The sequence below is a fragment of the Gavia stellata genome, chromosome 6 (assembly GCF_030936135.1).
Source record: "Gavia stellata isolate bGavSte3 chromosome 6, bGavSte3.hap2, whole genome shotgun sequence".
Taxonomy (NCBI): domain Eukaryota; kingdom Metazoa; phylum Chordata; class Aves; order Gaviiformes; family Gaviidae; genus Gavia; species Gavia stellata.
In genome coordinates this window covers 28494906-28522905 of record NC_082599.1, presented here as the reverse complement: position 1 = coordinate 28522905, position 28000 = coordinate 28494906, and the positions used below count along the sequence as shown (strand labels likewise).

General features: G+C 37.8%; 1 protein-coding gene across 1 annotated transcript; it reads right to left on the bottom strand.

The window, feature by feature from the left end:
• On the bottom strand, nucleotides 1-28000 carry SDHAF3 (succinate dehydrogenase complex assembly factor 3). Its single transcript, XM_059818646.1, has 2 exons — nucleotides 27839-28000; nucleotides 1-841 (listed from the first exon to the last, which is right to left on the bottom strand). Exons 1-2 carry the CDS (start codon nucleotides 27998-28000, stop codon nucleotides 638-640), a joined length of 366 nt encoding a protein of 121 aa, XP_059674629.1. The 3' UTR covers nucleotides 1-637.

Below are 28000 nucleotides of genomic sequence, written 5' to 3'. Positions count from 1 at the left end.
GATACTAACAATAATCTGAGTCTAGCTTTGAAAAAAATGCAGAATTTTCTTCATAAGCCAGTGGTTCCTTCAAGGTCAATTTAATGATGAACTACATCTTTTATTTTAAAGCGCATTTCACAATAAAGCTCAAGAAGAAAACCAAGTTTCAATTTCAACAGCAGTATGTTTCTCTAATACTGCTCATTTCTTTCCATTGAAACGAAATCCATTTCCATTGAAACCATACCTTTGTTCTTTGTCTGCTGAATCGACATCAGAAAACAAGTGCTAATTGCATCTTTTCCATTAAGGCAGAGGATGATACACAAACAGAAAGATGTTTTGCCCTATGGGTGCCAAGTTAAAAAAAAAAAACCTTCCTATTTTAAAAATGTCAATTTACTTTTACCGGATTCTTTAAGTATCCACCTTCCATTAGGAGGAAAAAAAAATATTGCAATTAACATAAAATTGTTGTGATTATTCCATTTCAACATTTATTCTTGCATAGAAAGCCAAATAGTCAGAGACATCCATTTCAGACAAGTTATGGCATCAGCAGCGCCCATTATTCCACAGAAACCACATTCAAGTCCAACTGGAAAAAGAAGTTTCAAAATGCTTCTGTATGCATTAAAACAGTTTTTAAAACCTTTTAGTTTTTGTGTTCCGAGTCTTTAGAAACAGTGATGTTTTTATTAGGTTTGGTAGCCTCGTCCATCAGTTCCTTCAGCTGCCCAATCTGTTCATCACGGAAGTCATTAAGTTTTTCTTCTGTGAGCTGGATTCCATATACAGTCTTTTCTCGCAAGTTTTGTTTGTCCTCATTAATTTGTTGCTGTATCAGTGCTGCATAGTTCTAATGAGGAAGGAATATAAAGGTCACAAAAATGACAAATACAGGATTCAGGTCAACTTTTTTAAATACAATTTTACCATAATAACATACTCTTACTCAATCTTCTACAACAGTCTATTAATCAACACCAAATGACAAAAAAATACACTTCTTATAAGAAAGAAAAGTTATTAAGACATTTCTAGTACCTACGGTCAATTTTATGTAGCTAGTTTAAAATGCGTATCATATATGAACACATTAATTCTGTCATATCATGTACTACTACTGAAAACAAAAAAAAAAATTATAGATCAAACATATCTATGTAGTTATAACTATTAAAATATATGTTTTCTATCTAGCAGGATATCAACAGAATTCACTTTGTAAACTGAAACATCTGGAAAAGTAGTATTCTTGAAGAAATGTATTAGAAAAAGCAACCGATAATTAGACCTAAATTAGTCCTAAAGCCTTTCTGCCTAACCACTCTCTGCATTTCTGGGAACTGACAAGGTCATCTGCACCCAGCCCTGGACTGCTCCAAAGGCGATAGGAATTCGGCAGCTGTGAGACTTCTGTCATTCCAACAGTTTTGGAAGAAATTAGTTAGCAAAATTAAAAGTTAGAGGAGAATAGAAAGGGGCTTCAAGGACAGATACCTCCATATTGTGTGCTCATTCCCCAAAGGAAAAAAAGAAAAAGATAACCCCCTTTCTGTACTGTTTTGAACATAAGTTTGTTCAGACTTACTTTCAATCCTGTTGTAACAGAAAGCATTTGGACCATCTTTACTTAAATAACAGCATTTATGTCAGCGGATAGGCAAAACGGTCAGTATGTATTACATCAACACCAGGTTGAGGACCATTATAAAAACAAAACTTTCTCAAGGGCAGAAATGGAAGTGGCCAACAAGTCACACCACTAATGTGGGCATAGTTGGAAAATTGCTTTCTCACTGCTTTGGAGCAATCTTTGACCATTATGACTTTTCTAAATTACAACACTCAAGGTTTTGCAAGGACAGCGCTTCTGCAAATTTAATTCAGCCAGCGGTGCTACCACTAACACCGCTGTGTTCAAAGCCCATCAGCATGGACCCTGTGTGCTCCCCGGCTCCCTCTGCCCAGCACCAGCCCCGCAGCAGCAGCTCTCGAAGAAGCTGTGAGCAAATTTGTCAAAAGCCTCACGGCGCGTGTACTTACTGAAGTCAGTGAAGCTACTCAGATGTTTTAAAGTTAGGCACACATTTAAAGACTGGGTTGGAAGGGAGCCTAAACTTTTGTTTTTCTTAAGAGGAATTTAAAAACAAGCTCCACAATTAAGAAGTTAATTTCAAAAGTTAATTTTTATTGGAAAAAATACAGGCTTGTCTCCTACTTTAGTAAGGTATCCTTTAAAGCATCCTTAAAGTTTCAAGCACAACTCTGAATATAGTATAAGAAACTGAACTAAAAAAACCTGTATTCTGAATAAATAAGAACGATGACTGTTACATGGTAACACTTTTTTTTTTTTTTTTTTTAAATAAAGGATCAAATATCAGGAGTATTCAAAAGCACAGGATTATAGCAATGAGATAAGAATTATTTTAATTTCCAATTTTCAGCTAAAAGAATCCTCATTATTGCATTCTGAATTGTTAATCCAATTACCAGCAAAGTTAGTAAAGCCACTACTTCAGCTGTATGTCTAATAATTCCAGAGAAGTGAGTGAGAAGGAAGAATGTTATTCATGAGCATGTGATAAATTTCAAAACAACAAGGTTTACTAACATAAACACCCTACATTGGTTACGGACCATGTCAAGTCTCACTAAAGTCAGCAGGATCTTACCAGTCCTGCTGCAAAGCTTAATTCATGGCTAGTTAAAGAAAATAGATAGATAAAACAAACCAGGGCAAACAAAAGTAAATTTTTATTAATACAGACTCTGAACTGAACTGATTCCTCATTTCTAATAGAGAGATCTGTAGTGCTGGAACATTGTGTTAAAGTTAACAACAGTTCGATAATACCGAGGTTCTTCCCCACATCACACCTCCCCTTTTTACATTAAATACGCATTCAGGAACAGTGACACTACATACAGTTAATCCCCGCAGTAATCCTATACCTCAGTGGTATTACCTTATGGTAGAGTTGGTCCAGGGTTTAGAAGGAACTAAATAGTTTTTTTCCTGATGACTGAACTATCAAACAGTAGCAACAAGGTAAAAAATGATAATGGGTTAAAAAGTCTTCAACTTCATGATTTACAGAATTTCTTATCAAGGCAGATGGGCAAATGTGATCTCTGAAGCTCTCAGCAGACCAGTAACACACTGACATGTTACACATCAACTATTCCACCTCATTCTATCTTCAAATTTCTACACAGAACAATCCAGTCAGTATTGATTCTGGACTCCAAAACCAGAAATTCTCATTATACCAAACAACATCATTCACAGCATGTAATTCAGAAACAATACCAAAAGCAAGCAATGTGATACTCTCCACGTCTTATCATGAGACCTGGCTAAATGTACAAACCCTGAGAACCCTTCCATGCGATGTTCTACCAGTGCAGGTTCCACAGTGGAGAAAAGTCCTCCCCACCGCTAATGATCAACCCCCTGGGAGCAGCCTGGGGCTACTGCTGCAGGCATGGGCTATGGTCCCTAAAAATAACTGCAGTCCATTTAAAGACCGGTTACAATTTTACAAACTTTGTTGACTAGAAGATCATCTTCTCCAAAAATATCGAACTAACTACCAGTAAAGTGTCTGCAATTTTTTTTTAAATTTAACATCAAAGCATCACATTTCACAAAGCACCAGCATTAAAGAATCCAGATCTCGGAAGTGGTAGTCCTCGACGAAGCCGCAACGCCAACTCTCACAGATGCCCTGCATCCAGACACACAGCGATGGACTGTATTTCCCCATTCCTTGATGCCAGGTGTTCTGCTTCACAGCACTCCAGCGTGCTCCCATCTGGACATGTCACCGCTGGCTCTTTTTCCCCACTCATTTTCTAGCTGAACAAATGTTTTTTACATGCCAGAAAGCCTCAATAGTTGCGGTTTCACATTGATTTGTAATGTGAACAAAAATTCAAAATCGGACCCTGAAAACATGCTGGATTTTCGTTGGCTTATGACAGAAAATGGAACTTTCTCACCTCATTTTACCAAAAGGCAGAGATGCACCAAAAAAAATATGTTTCAGCCTTTACAAAAGCGCTGGAAACAGATCAACTATATGGTGTATCTCATTTTCTCTGCCTGTGATACCAGATGAGGAACAAACAAAGCTTGGGATATTTAAGTGTTTAACACACTACTGTTCCCTCAGAAATTCTTACTGTTACTAGTGACTTGTAGAAAGGTACTACATAATTTGCTGGTACATAGTTCTGTAATTTAAGATTTGGCTTCTATACAGAAAATGCACCATTTTGCTAACTGCACATGAACTTTAGTATGTTGAACTTCAAAGTTCGGTAATAGGTTTAAAAGTGTAATGAAAAAAAACCAAGCCCAACCAAAAAAAACCAGCTAACATTTGTTCTTTCAATAACATACCTTTGGTCACAAAATATGATGATCACAGTCCCTCTCAGGCCATAAGGAGGAGCAGCATGTTTGTGTATGCTCTAGTTTTCATTAGAACTTAATAGATACAAAATTCTAACTATTTCCTAGTGTCATCTTCCCTACCAGCAGAACTGAAACAAACCTTTGCTTAGCTTTCCCAAACAAGGAAAATTACTACGCTTCTGCCTTTCATTGTATTTTACATATAACTACATCTTCCAAATATAACAAAATTCCTTTGTCAACCATGACACAAATCCCTGGCAGATTTTTTAATAGCATCTTATTCCAATGTTCGCACTCTGCCCACAGAACCAGAGACAGGAGACACAAAATGGAAGACAAGTAAATCTGCACCCTCGCAGAGCGAGGCTCAAAGTACACAAGGATGGCAGAGGCACACAGGTGCTCTCCTCCCTGGCACGGGTGGTCAAGAGTGGCAGGCCACTCAGAGACAACCTCTGCACCTCAGGGTTTTTTAGGTTGGTTCTTTGTAAGTAGCTCTTACTGCTACGATCTTCCGCCTGCACCAGCTCTACACTTTCTGGGCACCTACATGAAAAAAACAAACAAAAACCAAACCAACAGCTGAGTGGTAAAAGCCTTTGCCCCTTGTATACAACTACCACCAGAAACAAAGAGGATCAGAACCAAGTCCAGGTCAAGACAACCTCTCCTGACCATTTACCATCAAAAGACAGCTGATTTATCCAGTATTCAATCCCAGCATGCTGGCCATCCATATGACAGACACCCTCAGAGTCCCGCTCCTCCCAGTATCCATCCCAGTCTTAAAGGAGGGTAACAGTCCAAGCTGCAGACTGGCCAGGCTCCTGCATTGCCAACAGTACGTGCAACCGCAGAGACACCCCGAAACTCTCTGAATCACCAATCCAGAGAGGCAGATACCTCACCTGAATGCTCTGATGCACTCAGAGATGCTGTTTCTGCCCACAGATCACATTGGCGTCTACAGCATGCAAGCTGAATCCAGGCATTAGGCTCTCTTAAGATCCTATGACATAATTAAATACTTGAACCTCCAAGTGATTTCTACAAAAACACAAAAGGTGAGTATTCGCTATCATCAATAACCACAGGGTTTTTAACTTAAATTCACTAACTAAAGCAAATACAGTTTTCCTCTGCTCTCTGATTCACAAGCATGCACAGAATGCAGAAATTCATCAAAAGGACAAGGGGATGGGTGACATTTGAGGTTTTAAAATACCACACATACAGAAAGGGTGTCAGCCTTGTTGTTTTCAAAGTTGAGAAAGGGTTAAATAAAAAAATAAAAGCAAAAACCACACAACCAAAAGCCCCACTCCCTGACTGCCAGATGTATAGACTCCTACCTGATCCAGTGCATGCTGATACACATTTATCTCATATGCAAATACGAAATGTTGATGACATTTATGATTTAATCATAAGATTAAATGGGTTAAGAGCCCATTTGCCCATTTTCACTAGGAAGAACGGTAATCATAATTTCTATTTTCTTTGGCATCCTCCTCAACATGTACAATGCTACATTTTAGACAATCGTTCCAAAAATCTCTGTAAGATTTATTTAAATAGAAGAAGTCAGGATAGATATGTCTGTTCACAGTAACTACCTGTACGATTCACTTTCTTGCCAGATTTTCTCTTCAAAAAAGGTCTAAAATTTTAATCTCCCTTAAGCAGTTAAAGTATAAAGCCGATGGATTCATCCATTCCAAAAAGACTGTCTCCACTTGCAGTCAAATTAATGATAACGCTGATAAACAACAACATTACTGGGGCCAGATCAGAAACCGCTACTCTGAGACATGTTAAACAAACAGGGCACAGTCAGGCACTGAAAAATGCTATCAAATTATTTTAAATTGATTTTTCTCAGGGTGACATCAAAAAAACAAGCATGGCCTGACAGGCCACCCTCATCGCTCCCTGGGAGTTAACTTAAAATTGCAGCATTTCAAATTCTGCTGCCGCTACTAGGAGCAAAATCAAACACATGCTGCTAGGACGGTAGCATGAAGAAATGACTCTGAATGAACAGCACAGCAAGGAACAACCTGTTCTTATTATTGTGCAGCGATATGTTGAATGAATTATTTTATGCACGTTCAGAGAGAATTCTGTATTTTTTACTACAAAACTGTTTTGTTTGTTAAACTGAGTATCGGCAAAAGACAAAATCTTTATAGAAGTAATTTTTAAATGGGAGATACACCTCATGAAATTCCAGAGCATCTTCATATATTTTACCTGAAACTGTAAGTATAGTTAGAAATGTAATTACGAACACAGGAAAATTCTACCACACTTGAGCTCAGCTTAATACACAATTTCAGTGGATATTTTCATACACTCGTGTACATGTTAAGCCATAACAACCTACACTTCACCCTGTAAGACCACTTAAAATAGCCCATAAACATTTTTAAAATTGCATAAAATACAATTACTATCAAATAAATTACTGAATCTGAATGAACAACTATGTGAAGTTACACATCCTCTAACAGGAACAACGTTTTATCAGACAATTTCAAACCGCCTTTGTTTTTGTAAAGAACACACCATGATCACTTAATAAAAAGTCAATATATCATAAAAAGTGGTAAGTAAGCCTTCCTCCTGCTTTTGAAAATACCCATCAAATGGTATTTGAATGATACCAGGTAATGACATATGGCTGGCATTATCAGTGTGTCTTACGTGGAAAATTAAAATAGTAGTTGCCAGGAAAAGGGCAACAGAATGAAGACGGGAATTTCGCTCTGAGGTGCCCAGCACAGCAGAGGACCTCTGGGGAATAAAGATGTCCAGCTCCTACTGCAAATCTTGACAGAAGGTAAAAAAACAACTTTCTCTTCTGGCCTTTAAATCACCTGAGCATCCATTACATGTGTAACAGCAAACCAGAGGCAACTCTTAGCAAGAGGAACTTGCACAAACATCCAGCACTCACTTAACACTGCTCCTGCCGAACGCCTGAAGGATACAGGGTGAGTGGTTACTGCTGAGTGGTTTTGCAAAAAAAATTTTTATTGACTGCAGTGTGAGCACAAGAGGGAAATCTCAATGATTATTCTCTTTCTGAAAATGCTATATGACTTTACATGTAACCCTGGAAAACACCAACATCTAAAAGGTATGAGGCCAAATGCTTCATCCACAGACGACACTCCAGCTCCAGCGATGGAGACAACACTCACATTCTGAGGCAACAGTAAGGCCTCTAAAATGGCATTGTGCTCCAGTTAAATAAAGCATTACAAACAAGTTGACAGTCATAAAAATACGGTTACACTATAAATTTAACAGGCATATACAAGGAAAAAACTAGTAAAAAGCTTATTTATGATAGAAACCAATGTTTTCCTCATGTTTTCTTGTTCTAGCATCTCCTTCATTACTAATGTCACAGCACAGAATCCATCAACAAAATGTTTAATATCTACTGAGAGAGGCAGAGTTGTGCCAAGTAACACTAAGTTTTCTGGTTTGAAAACCAGGCAGATCCTCCCAGCATGGACATGTTAAAGAAAGCCATAGAACAGCCCTTCAACAGGGTGGTTTGGGTTAAGGTAGCCACAGCTGCAAAGTCAGAGACCTAAGACGGTGCTGCAGCCAGCAAAGGCTGCAACAACGGAGGTAAGCAAGCAAATGCTCTTCAAGTCCTGTGTTCACCACTGCTTATCTTGAGGTATTGTGTAAATAATATTCTAATCCTCTTTGCATTCACACACAAACCTCCATTGCTCAAATTAAACATTCTGTAAACTCAAGCTCTTTGGCTTGAGTGAAGCACCAGGGTTGCTAGTGGACAGGATACCAGTGGCTATGCTGTAGGCTACAAATTTAATTAGTTCTTCTGTTGAATGATTTATCTGTATTTCATGAGAGCAATTTGGTTATACATGCTGCTGTTCTGAGATGTGTTTACCACCTTCTGACAGTTCTTAGACATAAAGAATAAGATGCCTTAAACAAGCAAAAAATCTGCCATTTCTGTTACATTTCAAATTTCAGCCATCCTTGATATCTTCTGTTAATAATAGAAGGTTTCAGTTAAGCAGAAGTTAGGATGTAACATATTAAATAGGTACGTTTTATTCAGAGGTTTGCTATGTATAAAACCACAAACATTTAAAAAACGGACTGAGTAGCTTATATGACCAGTCATCAGAACACTAAGTTGAAACTTTAAGCGCATGTAAGTAAGAATCACAAAGGGTATCAGAAAGAGTACTTTATTTTTATTAAAGCGGAAACATTACTCACCCTATTAAAAAAAAAAAAGCACTCTTCTCAGAAATTCAAGGAAAGCACATTTTCATACAAATTTTTGAAAACTTCAGATTATGTGAAAGAACAGAAATAAATTTTTTAAAGTATTTTTTTCTAATCCAGCAACAGTGCAAATTGCATTCCTCGCAGGACAAGATCCCTGTTCTTCCCCTGTGTATCACCACCTCTTGAGCAGGGTAGCTGAGGAATCCCCAAAGGGGGAAAAGTCCCAGAGCGGGGCTAAACCAGAGTAGGTAACTCACAGCCACCGTCCCTGCTTCTCTGCTGAGGCAGCCACTACAGTGGTACTCCAGAAAGGGAAGGAAAAACAGGGACAACAGAGGAGCACACAAACAGAGTTCATTTAATCACAAATGCACAACACCAAAGGTACAAAAATGGCAACATTTGCCAGAGGCCAAACTGGTCACTCAAGTACCCTTCAAGACCATGAGTGTGGAGAACACATCTCACTGCGGGATACATCTCTTACCCCCAAAGAAAAACAATGCAGGTGAAATAAAATCCTCCCTTTTCTAACAAATATATCCACTTGTAATTAATGAGGAGCTCTAAAAACAAGTTGTGTGAAGAGCAGCCTGGATAAGCTATTTTGTATTTCAGTCCATTATAAGATGGAAAGATTTGTAAAGGCCATTTCAAGCCAAGGGGATAGTCTAGCACTTGCGATGGGATTGTCTACACCTAAATGTTACATGTCTAAGTGAAGCTAGAGATGTAGGTTGTCTTCGTTCTGAGCGTCGGAGAGAGAAACTTCTGTCTTAAACATGATGTGATGACTGGATACACTGTCCTCCAGAGACGTGGGTCTCATCACTGTGAAAGCAACTACGTGTGTCTCTCTCTTGCTGACTGTAGATGACTGGCTTCAATCAACTTCCTTCCTTTCTTACGGTAAAAGGAAAGTGTTCATTAGTTGTTTTGCTTTGTGTTTTTTTAATTACAAAAGGCAACAAAAATACCACTTCTCCTTGAATGAATCTATAATCTCTCCCCTGGAGTTTCTTTTCTCTTTGGATAATGCTGCTGAAGTCAGGCTCAGCAAAATCCTGAAGTGAAACACATAATGGAAAAAAAAATATGTAGTTACTTTTTATCCTTAGAAAACTTTGAATCTGTATATTTTAATTTCTGGGGATGAAAGACCACGTCACCATTTCTAATGACAATGCACAGAGGTAAAACAGATTTCTCCAGGACAAAGTCACTGGATCATAAAGAAGGAGAACAACCGGAAAACTTCAAAGTTTTCTAAAAGTTAATGTTAAAGAAAAAGCCATGAGAACTTTAACAATATCATGTTTTCCCAGGAGATTCAGGAAGGATGCTAGAAGATGTGATTATCAACCAAATTTCAGGGTAGCGATCACAGTAACACAATGATGCACATAGCGAAACTATACAGAACTGTTACCATTCAAGGGGTTTTGGGTTTTGTTTTTGGTTGCTTGCTTATTTGTAGTTTGGAAGGACAGAATGAAAAATTTTTCAGCTAAAACAGAGGCAGGGAATATAATTATGTAATACTTAGTAATCAGCATGGAGAATTATTATTTGATTAAGAAGGTATAAACTGGACTACTTTTTTTGAACACAGTTTACTAATATTGTTAAACTGGAAGAAATGACATTTATTTAGAGGAATGTGAAAAAAGCTCAAGGACTAACTCAGCTTTGTTTATAGCTTAAACAACATGTTATTTTAATGTCCTTTTTTCATGTAAGACTTATGAGATCATAATTTGAGGTGAAAGTGGGAAGTTTGTGGCCTGACCATCAATGTAAACCTATTAAGTCCAAAAAGGAGCACAACAGCATTACAGTACATCAGAGTGACTTTACTGTCATTTGTGGAAAAACAAGCTGTGATTAATTATTTCTTTCTGGATGCACAATACTTACATCAGTATTGTACATCAGGGCCAAAATCTAGGTCACTAAAAGCTTTTTGCATCATCTGATAACAACCATAGTCTTTAAGATTCTCTCCACTTACATTAATAAGCTTCCTCTCTGGCCTTAAATAGAAAGCTTGAGCTCGTTCTAGGGAAGAAGGAAGGAAAAAGAGTCGGAACATACTTTAAGGAAAAACAACATTTAAGGAAAAATAAAATGACCAATTAATTTCTGAAAAGAGAGATCAATCTGAAATGTAGATGCAGCACAAGAAACGGGGCAGAAGGAAGAGATGGGAGGTAGAACGAAAGAGATGGTCACGTGAATGGGTTGCAGTGGCTCGAGAAGATCCTGTCATGGTTCTCTTCCATTGGACAGGTTGTATCATTCAAAGTGAGCTCCACCGAAAAAAAGACTTCCTTTATGAAAGAATAAAAAAAAAAATCTTCTCTTAAGTACATATCAGTATTTGAGAGTCTTTTAAATTGGTACTGGAGACAAAAATACTTGGAAGATAAATATATTAAAAACCCCATTACAACTCAATATAGTTAACAATTTAAGAACAGAACATAGAAAATTATTCAGTCTGGACCTTCATCTGTAAAAATTATGATGAAATTACACTGTTACTAATACCAAACTCTAAGACTGCTGTGACTGGACAAATAAGCTACAGACCAGAACAGTTAAACTTCTTTCAAGAACATTGTTTCATATTTTCATACAAATCTTAATAAATCCTCAGCAATTTGAAAGATGGTTATTTCTTGACTCAGTTTCTATACTGCTTTGACATTTTATCCTGTGCATGGCGGCTCCTTGGCTAATAAAATGTTGTCCTGTGCACCTCTGTCTTCAGCTGATGTTTTGTCCGGCAAATATTATGCTACAATCTCACAGAATATTCAAGGGTTTATCACATGCTGTTAATTTAAAGCAGGGCAAGGGAAAAGACTGGAAGTATCAGTTCGTTTTTAGGAATTTAACTTCCTCAATGCATCAGTTATACTGTAATATTTCTATTTAAATATTAAGCTAGGAAATCTTGGCAAAGTGCTTCACTGCAGATAACTCCCAGGCAAATTATCAACACTAAGTACAGGCATTTTACCTAAAACACCCTAAAGACTGTTTTAGCAACATAATCACACAACTATAATTAAAGCACACAATGCAAACATCACTTACAGACTCCCGTATCAATTCTTTAAATAGAGGACAAGCATCTTAAATCTGCAGTTATTTCTTTCAGAAGTATTACTTTCAGATTTTCAAGGTAGACAATGATTTCACATCTAGATATTCACAAAAGGAAAATAAAGCCTGTTTCCAAGACAACCACATTAGTTTCCAGATTGCTAGATACTAACTAAGAACATGCAAAAGATTCCATATCCCAGATAATGACTCTTTCCATGCATGTTCTTCTACTCAATTTATACTCAATGAAGAATTTCAAGTGTACATATATATCCAAAAGCAACTCGGTATTCTTATTTTTCCATTACTTACATTCCTATATGCTCATTAGAGTCAAAACCTTAAACTAATACAGTAACAAAGAAAACCTCAAGTATAAACAAAAATTTAATCCGCTAATAGGCATCTTGCATTGATTTCCCTGACACCACAAATAAACTTTCTGCTGAGGGTGCACTGAATTTTTTACTTTAATGGACCTGTAGAAGAATGATGTGCTTGAATGAATGAAGTAAAACGTCACGGGCAATATTTAATAACCAGACCAGAAGGTCATTAGTCTAAAAGTCAGATCCATCCCTTAGGACAAACAGACAGAAACTTCCCCAGTTTTAAGTGAACATATCTACATTCCCTGTTCCAATACAATACATGGAATACTGATTTAGCAAAGCAAATTTGGCAACAGAAAATACTGAGTCAAAGGCTGATTTTCTTGGCCACTCTTACCACTGTCCCTCTAGTAACAGGGGAGAGAGATAAGCCCTACCTGGTTGCTTGTGGAGGCATTTAAAACAGACAAGAAAGGAGTCATTAAAGTTTATCTACCTGCTGCTTCAACATGGCACATACATTGTGAGGTGTGCTCTTCAAAGAGCACTACCTAGGAGACTGGCCATCAGTAAAAGAAACCCTACGTACAGGCGGACTCGTACGATTTCAAAAATAAAAAAAATATTGCCACTGGGAAACACAGGTGAATTCTTATGAGGGTGTTACTTCGATAAGTATGACGTTCAGTCTGATACTTTTGAAAGTCCTACTCTATAGAAATAACTCAGTGTATTTGACCACAATCATTTAGTTACAATTCAGTCCTTCCTGCTTTTAAGCAGCAATAAGGCATCTCTATGAAAATAAACGCATACTGATGTAACTGACATTTTCCTTAAGACAACTAACAACATACTGGTTTATGTTTGTAAACTCACTCTATGGAAGTAAGACTTATTACTGCAGTTAACATGTACTTCATAGTACTTAATAAAAGGCAAAAAAGATTAACTCATTAGACTCTGTGCTAGACCCAGTGCATATTTTTAAAGTTCTTGTTGCTGCAGCAAAAGATTCTAAATGATGTTCAAGTTTTAGACTAGACATACACTTTGTATACACATAAATGTACCTCTACCAAACGAAGTTAATAATATAAACTGTTTAAAAAGTCTTCCATAGCCTCTAAGCAACAGAACAAATCACAGCATCTCCTTCTTTAGTTTTATTGCTCTTAAAATTACAACAGAAAGTTCCTTACTCTGTTTTATTTTTCTAAAATATTGTCATGTAACATACACGCAGCCAGAAAGTCCTCTAATATAACGGTGCAGACAAAAAAGGTCAGAGAAATTAAAAGTTCCCATTCTAAACATAACTCTAAAACTGTGCTGATCTTTTTAGCAGTTTCTTAAGGTCAAAAGACTCTAAAGCCTACAAATCTACGTATCTTACCAAGGGTTTTAACTTGCAGATTTTTATACAATCTCTGAATTACTTCAGAAGTAGCCACAGAAGTCAACTGAAGAAAACAAATGTGTCATCAGTATGTTCAAGAGCTGCTATAAAGGACCATGGATCTCTACTGACTACATCAGAGCCCCCAAATCTGAAAAAACCCCAAAACTTCTGTAAACATCTGCAAGTCACTATCTGTTTATCCCTTTATCCAATAGCTCTGACATTTAAGAAGATTTTTATAGCATCTGGCACAATACAGCAAGTATGGGTTGGACTGTCACAGAAGGCTGGAGGGATTAAGTACAAAAGGAAAATTCACTGATCTGCTGAACAAGTTTCAAAATTCAATAAAGTACTGTAGAGACAGCTAATTTGAAAGCACTTCTGAAAAACTCCATAAAATATTCTGCACTGTTCTTGGGGAGATCAAATACATATCAAATTCAAGCCTGAACACGTTCTCCTGTAATCTCTATACAACAAATACTTCAAAATTAACTCACCTAAATCTTGTTCTATTCCTTCTTTTTTGTTTCTGCTATTGCAGGAGGGTTTCCAACTATTAAAGGGGGCTTGCTTTGAATTAGCAAATGACAGGGAAAACAGGGTAGGGGAGTAATAAAGGGATGGAAATCAAGTAAGTCAAATAGCTTAGAGTGGTACGTATTTAATTTTGAAATGAACGCTGAGTTAACAAAAACTTAAGCTTTTGGAAAAAAAATCCAGACTGCCTACTTACTCCTAAAAATTCTCACCCACCTAGATCCTCTGCTTTTTCTCTGTGCAACCACAGGCTGTCCAGTCCCAAGCAAAAATATGTGCTGAACTGCAACAAAAGTTAATTTACCTCAATAATTTAAAGGAAAGCATCTTAAAAAAGAATGCAAAAAGACCAAAGCCAGAAAAATATCAAAGTAACCTTTCAGAAATGCAAATATGCCACGTTAAGATTGCTCAAGCCAGCTTAGCTCCATGCTGTGGCTTGCAGCCTCCTCCCAGGTGCTTTCACAGCTGAGTACCACAGCCTTCAGCTACAGGTAAAGCATTAACACTTGGAGCAGAAGCAGCCTGCCCATAGAGAAGATATCAAGAATAGGAAGTGTAGCATATTAGTTCTACTTCTGTATCAAAAATCCCTGAGATAAACTACCTCTGCTCTGAGTTACCATTTGGTATGGTACATCCACATCTGCTCAGATGCTCTCTCCACACTAATACAATGATACTTTTATCAGTAGTGTCAATGTCAAACTGCTGCACTGTTTGTTTATACTGTATTAAGAAACAAGTCCTTTTTCTATTGTATATGGTCAGGAAGAGTTTTCAAACTGACTATATAATAAGTTCTAGAAAAATCTCTGCTTGCCATCCATTGATGATGTGAATAAATAGGCTGCCTCAAGGTTTCCAGCAATCAGAGAATACTAAAACTATTCAAGAGGTTTCATTTGTGTTTCAAGACTTTTCAACATTAAGGAATTATCTCAGCTTACATTTGCATAGCTTTAAAATTACTCTGTACTTGTTTAAAGCAATGCAATGCTATATGAACAATAAAAACTTAAATTATTTTTTCATTGTTTATATGTCTTAATGAATTTTGATTGCTAGCCCAAGAAAAATACAGAAAAGGAAGTCTTGTGTACATCTGCCCACAAGTAGGCAGGTACATGAGAATCAGAAGGACTTCTTGTCTCACTCTCCACTCTGCAGTATGGCTTTTAGAGCTACCTATTTAAGGTAAACTCCCAGTTAAGCTATTCTGCTTTTTAATTTAGTCACAGCATTCCCTATAGAGTTAGGCCAAGAGAGTAAACAGGAAAAAACTCTCAAGTAAGTTGCCTGAAGACATCAGAAGAATAATCTCGAATAACATTTACATCATCTACCACCCAGCGATGCCTCCCCTTGAACCACACTGATGGTAAATTATGGGGTCTTCATGGTTTATTTCAGTCTTAAGAGGGGGATGAATATTGGTATGCTTTGCCATGCTACAGGAAGTTTCATGTGCCTCTGAAAAAATATCATGCTTGCTAAATGGGGAAAAAAAATTTATAATAATCCTCCAAGTAACATCAATCCCATTGCATTTGTAACACCACCAGTCCAGGGGAGAGCTTAGACTAGTCAAACTAAATCTGTTTAGTGATGTAGTGGAAACTCCTCCCGCTCACCAGTATCATGAAGATGCAGCAGGTGAGCACAGCACGCAGATGGAGCAGGTCACAGCTCTGAGCACTGGCCCTGCACGGGAAGGGTTCGGATTGCGAGGTTTCCTCTACCATCCCAGCACGTGCCCCATTTCTATCACGGAAAACATGGGTAGACTAGAAAAAAACAGTTGTCAACACCAAAACCCACTTGTGGGCTGCTTGCTGAACTGTCCCTATGGGCTAGACATTGAAGGCATCTGCATGGGCTGGTCCCAGGGCCTTGGCCAGGCATTGCTTTGGTGTCCTGACCATACTGCGCTTCCCAGCTCACCGCGGCTCCCAGTAGATCTCTGACCCACAGGCACGTGCACTACAGTAAAGTCAAGCATAAAGTCCACCTGCTGTTATAGTGCAGGACTAGCCTTTACTATTGACTGCTGCCCTAGAAAACCAGAACAAAACATAACTTATCTTCTCTATGTCAAAACATAACGTTTTAACATGAATTTTTAATCTCTTAAGAGCCGAAAACACTGAAAACAAGACCATACACCAATGGGGGGGAAAGCAATGGGATCATTTGTATTCTACTGTACTTATGAGAGAAATACAACAGATCTCCTCATATTCACTGAACTGCTTGCTATATCCACTATAGTAGTGATTTTACAAACTAACATCTTTGCAAAACATCTTCCTTTGCAGAACCCAGCTTAGTAATGCTTTATTTCGTCAGGTGGGTGGAGAATTTCCCTGGGAAAGTTCTGCCACAATTGCTGTCAAAATTATCATACCTATTTGAAATATCTTTAGGATCCTATCTTCCCTCAGAAATGCTGCCTACAAGCAATCTAATCACAAATGAAAACAAACAAAAAAGTCCCATTACTCGGGAAAAAGGAAACCTTTGGCAAGTAACTTGGTAACTCGCCAGTGATAGACGCATCACTGTACCAAAAGCTTTAATCAACAAATGGGATATGCTAAATAGTACAAGGGGTCATGAGAATTTCATCTCACACAACAGAACTGAACATCTGAAGGTGAAAAAAAAGACAAAGCCAAATAAAACAAATTCAAAGTGCTCATTCACACTGCAATTAAATCAATTACACACTGTTGAATGCTTTCTGCTAGACTACTAAATAAATTCAAGTGAAACATTGTTAGATATCAATCTAGCTAATGCATCCTAAAATTGTAATGCCATGAAAGACTGGAACTAAGTCTTTTGGATACCATGGAATTGATTTTCAAAAGAAAAATCTGCACAAACTCTTATGCTTAATTTATTCCTACCTACACTTGTTACTGTGCATTAGAAGTGTATATTTGTGCAAATAAGTGCACGAACAATCCATTAAAAACAATACAATAAAAATTAATAATGATGTAGACAGCATTCTCACCAGTATAATACTGGTTCCCGAGTCCTTGCTAATTGCCATAGAAGTCTTTCCATCACAGTTACACTTCATACTGTCTAACACATTAACCCTCATTTCAGCTACATATGTAATTTATATGGCTGAGTTGTGTCTCAATATAAATTCAGGTAAACTAAACTAAAGCGTACTAAGCGTTTTGTTGAAATGTAAACACACAGCCAACATCACACCTACATAGTTACATTTATATATAAACTAAACAAATTATTAGGCAAAACCCAACACAGTATGATTTTCAATTCTTCGGGACATATTACTCTTGGATTGAAACCAAGTGATTAGATGTACCGCAAAGGATACCAATGCGTGTCAGTGATCACGTACCTTCAGAATACTCAGTTAGCACTTTTACTTCAGTACCATTTAGATGTGAATGCTGATTTAATTATGACTTTCTGACTTTTATCATTGTGATTACTTTTGCTTGAACACCAGAAACTTTGGGAGTTTTCTCAGCTAACATTTGAAAATTATACTGTAAGTCAAATCTTTCCTCCACATCCTCTACGCCAAACAGCAAAAATCACAGGGATTTGTGACCGGACGAGGCCCAGAGCAACCTGACCTAAGATGGCACTGCTCTGAGTAGGGGGCTCCAGAGGTCCCTTCCAGCCAAGGTCTTCCAGACTACCTCTGCTTTATTACTCCACTCATTAAAAAGCCAAGATTAGTCCAAGTCATATTTTAATGACTATCCCTAAGTAAAAAATATTTAAAATACAAATCTCAGGTTACCGATGAGATCTGACATTATGTTTTGAGGATTACCAGATCTAAGATTTATTTAAATGTTCCAGTACTGAATATATTGTACTACAACAGTTCTTTTCTCCCCCAAGGCAAATGTATAAAAACAACTAAACCAACCACAAATTTCACTAAGACAGACAAATTCACATACTTAAGAGATTAGTAATAGAATATTATCATCATTCAATAATCAGATTATTTATTCAGAATTGAATCTGTGAAAATTCTAGTTTATATTAGAAAATTCAATATCCTACTTGTTTCTAGTACAGGAACAAGCCTTCTCAATTTAAGTATTTGCTGCCATCATGTGTACACGCCAAAAACTGCAATCTTCTGAAGGATACTTTTCATTTATCCAGTCAAAAATCAGCTATCAGACTACACATAAGGGCATTACAGACTTAAGTTAGAAGGTGATGAAGTTTCAAAGACTGCTAACGTAATATGAATGCTTCCTTCAATACAGATTGCATATACATCAAACAGCATACAAACTCAATTCAATTACAAAGACCACATGCTTCCGCTATGCAATTGTAAAAAGCAAGAAACTGATTATGAGCTAAATGGTATTTGGTGGTCCACAGAAAATAAACCAATTGCTTTTGTTCATTCTATGCAGATATCAATACTACCAACACAATTCAATACCTTCAGTCATGACACCTCCAAAGAAGCAATGGTGATGGGGCCTGAAGTTCAAACCCTTCCACGAGGCTGCTTCTGATTCAGGTTTAGAAAAAGAAAAAAAAGAACAGAAAAAAAAAAGAACGTTGCAGTGACCTAGTGATCTGTTCATTTCCTCTAAATTATGGCATAGAACAGTTCAGGAAAAAGAAAAAAACAGCATAAACCAGCAGAAAACTAGTGTATTGATTTGACATCACTCAGGAATTCCCACGGAGCAAAGGAATATGCATCTACATTTTAAGGATCAGCTAGCCAGTCTTGAACGATGGATGCAAGATCAATTTAGAAGGTATTCTACAGATTTAGCTAGTTACTGCAGGGGGAAAAACAGTGCATCATGCTCTCTTTCGCTTCAGTCTGCTCTGTCTCTCACTAATATCCCTGAAACAACAAAAAAGGAGCATATTAACAGGACTCAACAGTCAGCAACTCTACTTCTAGTATCACTTCTGACTTTCTTTTAGTATAATGAACATTTCATTAGAAATATCTCATTAACATTACTTCTGAAATTACCTTTAAAAACCTATAAATTCAAACATTTTATCAGACACTGTGATTAAATATGTTTTCCAAATCATATCCTTCAAAAAATGCAGTTTGAAATTAGCAGCTTTGAGACACAGAAATGAAAATATTTCAGCAGAAATTTTCTGCCCAGTGTATTCCCAGGAGTGAGCTGCATAAACAGCAGGATATCAATTAGAAGATATATGGTTGTAGATACAGTCAGCTTCGGCACTGAAACAGCCAAAGCTCTTGGCATTACAAATGATGGCTAAAACAACATGAAGACTGATAAAGATGCTACTAAATACAAGATTATGAAGTCAAAATCTGAGGTTCACCTTCTTGCAAAAAACATATCTGATTAACTGACTTTAATACTACTGTACTCTATAAAAAAGCCTTCATCCCTTAATGGGTCCAAATACATCAGTGTGTCCTAAGTACAGCTCTATATTCCCATGTGATACACAAATCTTGGGCTTTAAAAATCCTCCAATTTGTATAACGCTACTTGTGCAGACACTTCCCATTATGCTGAAAGAAGAAAAAAAAAAAAACCAACTCCAAAAAAATCATTCAGATGTGCTCCAGATTCCATTTTAACTCACAGAAAATACTAATTTTCTGTCTACACAGGACAGAAAAGCACATCTATACAGTATGCACAATTACAGCACTCATAATATTATTGCAGTAATTACAAAATATGGTACTTGACAGCACTTGTGGAAAGTTGGCAGTGTTTATAGTGTTGACAGGGGAAATGCACTGAAAACACAGTAAAACCTACCATGCTTACAAAACACTACAAGCTGACAATATTCACACAAGTACCAAACAAATGCTAGAAGAAAGGTGTCAATAAAATACAACAAGCAGAAATCCTTATAAATTTGCAATTCCAATTCATATGCAGTTTTCTCTGTTGTCTTAAAATACAAAAAAGTTCAAAAGATTTGTGAATTAGTTACCTTGATATTATCTTCATCTGAAAACCTAACCTGGTAAGGTCCTCTAAATTCTACTGTAAAATACTTTATATAATAAAAATAGACAGCACTGGAACATCAAGATGGGGGCAAAGCAATCAGAATACCCATCTCCTCCTCTTTCCTTTTTTTTTTTTTTTTTTTAAGTCTAAGAGGAAACAAGAAATCTAACAAGACTCCTACTTGCACATATACAACTTAAAGACAACTTTTTAAGACACCAATTTTCTTTCTGTAACCTGTACCGAGTTAAACTTTTTGAAACAGCTGTCAAGGAACAGTGAAAAAGCAGAATCAGGCTAATTTGCAGCAAATAAGATAAACTGTTAGATTCAAAGAGTACTCACGAATCTGAATGCAAACCGCCAAAATAATGGATTCCTGATCTTTACAGCTCTAACTTAAAAAAAATCTGGAGGCCCTTAGAATTATGTGCTATTGTGTATGTAATTTATACATAATAAAGGCTTTTGATTTCCTAAGATTCAAACACATACACAAGTACTACGGTATGTTGGCTAGCATGGTTATGCATATGCTGTGTCTGGTATGGCTTGGACAGAATTTTATACCACCACTAGATGGAAACCTGAATTACCTTTTAAACTGATAATTTTCTAAAAGCTCCAAAGCTGGTTCTGCTTCTACTGTGTCTGACCATTCTTATTTTCTTATTTAGAGATCTAATCACACACTGGCTGTCACAAACCTGTACTCATTAGGGAAGTACCCATGAGCAGGCATACGCAAAACTTCTACAGTGTCTTCGAATTTGACAGCGTTAACATAAATATGCTCTGCTCATTTCCCAAGCCAGTGCTACTCAATGCAAAGAAAAACTGTTACGTGTATTAGAGATTTACCCCACTTCTACAGAATCAAAAAATCACAGAATCATTAAGGTTGGAAAAGACCTGTAAGATCATCAAGTCCAACCATCAACCCAACACCACCATGCCCACTAAACCATGTCCCGCAATGCCTCGTTCACACATTCCTTGAACACCTCCAATGATGGTGACTCCACCACTTCCCTGGGCAGCTTATTCCAGTGTCTCACCACTCTCTCAGGAAAGAAAATTTTCCTAACATCCAGTCTAAACCTCCCCTGGCGCAATTTGAGGCCATTTCCTCTTGTCCTGTCACTTGTCACTTGGGAGAAGAGGCCAACACCCACCTCTCTGCAACCTCCTTTCAGGTAGCTGTAAAGAGCGATGAGCAATTTAAACTTCTCGAACTAAGTTATAACTAATAAAATTGCTGTACTCTGCCAACAAGTTTTAGTTGGAATTTAATTAATGCCACACTTTAAATATCAAAGGCATTTTACTTTACGTATACATGCAATGGTCAGATCATCTGAAATTTATAAACCTATTTGCACACCACATATTTATACAAAGTTCCATCACTTCTGTGGAATTTATCCTGCGATGTATTGTAACCTGAGGTGACTGGCCCAGGCAAGTGACTGACATTACTGTCTGATGTGACCCCAATGACTCAGATATTATTTCCTGCTGTGTCAAAACAGTTGTAAATAAAAACTTCAACTATCAGACAGGCACAGTTATCAGGACAGCCATCTGACTAGCTACATGCAATCATAGATATGATAATATAGAGATAATTGGCATAGTAACATAATAGAAGCATTGAGAGTGCTGATGCCACAGCTAATGAAATTTTGAATTTGGAAAATACAGTAAAGGTCTAAACCAAAACCTTGTATTTGCCTTTAAGTCTTATTTTCCACCAACCCCAGACCACACCATTTTTGAAACAGAAAAAAAATGCAGTGTATTTACACATAACAAGGTTAAACAAAAGAAGTTAATCAAATGCTATCCCACATCAATATGTACACAGAAAAAAAAACAGGAAATCACTGGCCTTAGCAGTGGGCTGATGAACCTGAAAGAGAATGAAGTTGCCTGGATTCTCCATGGAAGAGGAGCGGACACCAGCTCCTGCTTCTAAACCCGAATATGAAGGAGCACTGAAAGGATGGAAGTGATGCCATAATATGAAAAGGATGTTATTGCTGTGAAACTTTGCTACAGGGATCCACGTGGTCAACCTTTGCCTTTATTTTTTTAGTAGAAGGGACCATTGCACATGAGTGTTGGTTGAGGAAACCCATCAAATCATGGGTGCACCAAGGCAAAAATTGCCATCTTACATAGGTAAACTTCATACCCGAATGCCACATGCTCTTCAATTTATCAGCCACAACTCCACAGCTCTCAGAAAAGTGAGAAATTCTTTCCTACCTTTTGAGAAATATCAAAGAAAATCAAGGAAATTGTCTCCAATTTAGTTCTTACAAATTTATACCCAGTGAACACCCTAAGCGGGGGCTAAATACGTAAGTCTCAGCAGGAATTTACTCTTAATAAGAAGGTTTTCATCCAGATAGCCATAAAAATCACTAAAAGCAAATTCCAATGTACCCAGTAATGTTACAATGAAATACTACTCTTAAATCCTATTTCACAAGTTTTATTAAAGTCATAAAATGGCAAAAACCTTAAAGTCATATTTCACTTCTAAAAAAATTTATTTCTTTGTCAGGCAAAGAAAAGATCACTTATATAATGTAATTCACTGAAACTGAAGAGCAGAATACAGAAAGTCAGCAGCAGTTTTAGACTTACACAACCTATATATTTGCTGAAAGACAGTACAAAGGGCAACCCACACGTCCCATTCCCATCCCAGTCTGACTCCAGTATTGGCCACAGCTTCCTCTTCCACCCCCAACTTTCTTTGGCTATTTGCTCTTCAAATTCTCCTTTCAACATCTCAACACATTTTTGAGTGCCAGAAGCTTAAAAATAAATCAAGAAGGGGCAGGAAGATCATACTAGCCCAAAGAATTAAGAAGCAAAAAATTCTCTAAGTGTATCCACTCATGAGCAGAAAAAGATGCATCAAGACAACTATGTCCTGCGAAATACCATGAGACTATCCACAATCATCTCAGCAAACTAAATACTGCAAGGGACATCGGCAGTTGAAAACAAATTTAATGAATTACAATTATTTGTAGCATACCAAATATCATACTGATTCAAAAAATTAGCCATTCTTGAGAGGCTATGTGACCAGGTTGCCCAGACAGAAAGATACAGTTTTGCCTTAATTTTACCAGTATAATGCCTGGATTTGTTATCAGGAATGAAAAAAAATGTCACCTTTCTTCTCAGTATACAACAGCAGATGCCAGCTCCCGAATCAGTCTCAGTTCATTTGAAAGCTTATAAAAAGGCTTTCAGAGTCAAGAGTGGCCAAAGCATTTCAAAGGCAATTTATTCAATCTATTAGATGTGAGAAAATGTCATGTAATTCCACAGAGATTCTGCTCATCTCAAGATAGTGCAGACCTTCCCATCTACAGGGTCAGGCTTTTTAAACAACCGAAGTACAAAATGGTCATTTTCAAAATCAAAAGAAGAATTAACTTAAATGATGTAAAACAAACGATTACTGAAATTACTTAGCTGAATATTCTACATTGTATCATTTGTAACCTGGAATAAAGTAATCGATATTATCTTAATATTAGCTATTCTTAAGTAAGCATTCTCATCAGCTACCACATGATTTAGAAGACTGTTGAACTAATTCACTTATCATACCTGACACATTAATTCAATAGCATTCCAAGGTAATAATCACTATCAATCTAATTATATCAGCCATCTCCTGTAAATTAGTACCAATTATTTTAATTAAAATATTAAACATTTAGAAAATAGAAAGGAACGTATATTAATAATTTATATACTTAATTTGAATCTACCTGAACAACCATAATTCCTGAACAACAAAGCTTGCTTTCTTTGTATCCTCCTTTAATACTTTTCAGCAGGTTTCAAGATGCAAACCATCGATCCAACACCAATGATAAGAAAAACGCAAAATTTATATTGTTCTACTTTTTATATAAAAATGTATACGTACTTGCAGACTATTTCTGTCAGTCTTACTCACAGTCTTACTCTTCCAAGAATATTCAAAGGATAGTTTCCCTATTTTGTAGACACAAACAGGTCAGTTTCGTTTTCCCATAAAATGATACCAGCCATCTACACAGTTGGGTAACCCCTCAATGCCTGTGCCTGGCAAACAAGGAGATCCCTTCTCATCTCCTTTACATGAAGATTATACAAATCACTGACATACTAAGACAGTATCACTTGGGAGCCTTTTTACCTCTTTTTCCCCCCACTTCTTTTTAAAGTTAGTCTTAGAAATCTCCCTTTAATGTTCCACCTGTGCTTTTGTGGACTGTAAGGATATTCAAAATGCCTGTATCCCTGTTTGAGAATTAGGCTGAGTATTCAGGTCCTGTACTGAGATTTGGGTTCTTCCCAAAAGCCACGGAACAGAACCTAATATTAAAGAACTACGGCAATATTAGAAGCTATAGTTGCTTGAATGCCTTGCAGAATTAAGATTCTTTTAACAGTTCTTTTTAAAGCTTTTAACAGTAAAATCCTACAGGTTTTTCACCTTTCACCATGTTTCACAAGAAATAAAGGGAATTTGCTCAGCTTGTTTTCTTTGATAAACAACCAACGTGCCCAGTTCCCTTGAATCAGCATGATTTAAATACCAAGGGAAAAAAAAAATCATTTGGCGCAACATAATGTGATTAAAATGCCAGGCCTGTTAACTGAACAATTAGCAACTACGAATCAAACTGGAGGACAAGAAAGCATACCACAAACACAGACTATGAACTAGTATATTCAACCACACGCAGAAGGTCTGACTATCCAAAAAAAGCCTGAAGAGTATTAACAAAAGTCAAGTAGTTTCATGTTAAAATAAGTCACTCTTGCAAATTTTCATTCAAAAAGCATAAGGGGTGGCTTATTAAGAATACACTTCATATTGAAGTCCTTATTCAGAGTCAAGAAACATCGATGCAATCATCCTATCCATAATCTTTACCCTCTGGTGAATATACAGTAAGATATACTATTTTAATGTCAAATTATGAATACTATTGTTCTGTAATATCAGATATCATTCCACTCTGTACCATAAAAGACATGAGGAAAGAACTTTTCCAGATGGAAGTTCAATATTGACAACGCTAAAGTGCATACAGTACCTTAATGAACAAGCAAATGGGGAAGAAAAGTGCTTGATGTGCAACATGCCAAAATACTGTTAACAGAGCTGCAACTTTGCATTTTTCCCCAAAAAACTGCTAAAACTTAACAGGGAATATAAACATTATTTTGTATTAATGTTGCAGTGATTTGTTTGGGGGTGGTTTTGTTTGCTTTGTTTTGGTGGGGTATTTTTTTAATAAAAATAGATATGGAGGCAAGAAGTACAGTTACGATTCATGTATGTGAAGTAGTGTTATCACAGCTTCGCACATTGCTAACTGTGTGATTCGTACACCCTTCAAGAACCGGGCGCTTCGCAGGTATGCTGGTGTGTTCTGCAAGAACCATTCTAGAGCCTCCACCCTATTTCTGATTAAAAGAGTGTCCCGCTGCCGAGGAAGAGTGCAAAGAGGACTCCAACATGAATTAGAGCATCTTTCTCTGTTACCTAATCCAACGCTGTTACCTGTCGTCTACAGTCCACCTTCTTCAATTATCTAGTATAAGTCTCCAAGGGGTTGGGAACCACAGCATAGCATAAGATGCAAAGTGAGTCCCACAGGCCAAAAATGTGAAAGTCTGATTTAGAAATTCCACCCCTGAAACAGATAATGATTTGGGGGAGAAAAATTCCCAGAACAAAACAAGAACTAAAGGAAAGATGAGAAGAGCCACATTAACTGTGTGCTAATATTTCCCAGCATCTTGTTAGAAGACAGACATATTTGCAAAGTTCTTTATACCCACACACTCAAAACAGTTATTAAGTTAGTTTCCTTTTCTTGAACATATCATAGCTAATAGCACTAAATGCCAGGTTTCAAAATTCGACTTCTTTACCTTATAGTCTAAATTTTTTCAGAGTTTTTGCTATAATCTACTTTTAAAACATTTTAAAACTGAGAAACATTTTCACTATTTGTTCACATAAATTGCTAAAGATATTTCAATGTAAACATCTTCCTTTTCTAAAACTATTTTCAGGAAGATTTTAGCACTGAAAATAGTAACTTGTAACCTGTCTTTTTAGCTCATGTTAAAATTGGAAGCAGTGATGCAGAAACATTTTGGCAATATCAAGTAAACAGGAATTGAGAATTAGAATACCATCAGGCATTTGAAAGGTAGATACAAATTTTCCCCATTTCAGGATCTATCAGTTGGCAAGAGGCAATTAAAATACACTTATTCCTCTCCTATGAAGAGAATACCAGGCAGCGTTCTCCCTGCTGGTTCCTGAAGCCCCAGCGCAAAGGTAGTGGAGCTGCTTTACCCCCAGGATTTCAGCTACAGCGGGTGGAAGGGATGGGTCAGACCTCCCCGCATTTACCCTTCCGTTGGTAAAGCGGGAGACACTGGATGCCGCCCACGCTTAACCAACTTCCAGGGCAGAGTAGAACACAGTTTTCTTCCACAGCAAGGAAAATAGTTTTGAGATTCAAAAATACTACCAAACCAGTAGTTCAATGAGCATGAAAATTAATGGGGAGCTTAATTGTCTACAGATTTGTCTCTTGCAGGTTTTTTTGATGCTTTAATTGAGGGTTTTCCCTCTGGTGAGTATCTATAACATTTCCCTATCATTTTGGGGTCTATCAGTATGCCAGCATCTGCTGGAGTTCAGGCATGTGGGGAAAGCACCTCGAAAGTCTCCCTCCCTCTGCTGCTCATGAAACTTGTTACATCCTAATTACTTGTGGGCTATCTGCATTTCGGTCATTGGTGAAGTCAGCCAGGAAGTTCATGGGGACAGGCCGGGGGGGTAAGCAGAGAAGCAATGTTCACAGAAGACTTGTTTCCTTAGGAAACACTACCAAAAAATATCACTCAAAAAAAAATACAAGTTCATGGAGAAGCTATTTACACCTACATATTTAGTTAATTACTGTAATACAATTAGCTATGTATGTAATTATATAAACATATATACACATTTGTATAATGTATTATTATAAGTTACACATAGCTGCATAAGTTACACAGATAATTGTGTGTACATATTTTTTTATATGTGTATATATAGCTAATTATATAACTGTTGTCATTCTGTTACATATACTTGTGTGTGCATAGCTATAATCACACATAGACGAGGCAAGGAAGTAAGAACCATAAAAGATAACCTGCCCAGAGATGTAGAATTACAAGGAATTTTGTAACTCGGTAACAAGTTCGCCCTTCAGGGGACTGTGCTAGAGGAAGACACTCCAAGCACACGAACCAGCATCGACACCTCAGTGGTAATTAGCAGCGAAGGAGCTGACTTGCATTTTCTGTCTCCCTTTCTACGACACATATCCTCAAACAACGCGAAGTCCAGCGACCCGCTGCTGCGGCAGGCAGCGCCAGGGCTGCCAGAGACGGCGAGCGAGGGGCCGGCCGCCGGCTAAAGGGCAGCTTGCGAGAGGCCGGTCCCCCTCAGCGGGGCGGGCGCTGGGCCTTGCTCGGGCCTCCCCTGCGCACCGGCGGGCCCCGCCGCTCCCGGCCCGGGCGGGCAGGCGGCGGCTCCGCGGCGCCCGCCGGCAGCGAGGCCCAGGCTCGGAGCCACCCGGCGGGCCTGCGGCTCGGGAGGCGGCCCCCCCCGTCAGACCCCCGCGGGGCGGCGGGCACTTGCCTCCCATTCCCGCAGGAAGCGCTGGGCCTCGGCGGGCCCGGCGGCCTTGTGCTTCCGGAACTCCTCCTTCACGTAGCGGTCCCCCAGCGCCCGCAGGGCGGCCGGCAGCGCCCGGTGCAGCAGCAGGATCCGCCGGTACAGGCCCCGCGCGCCGCCCGGCAT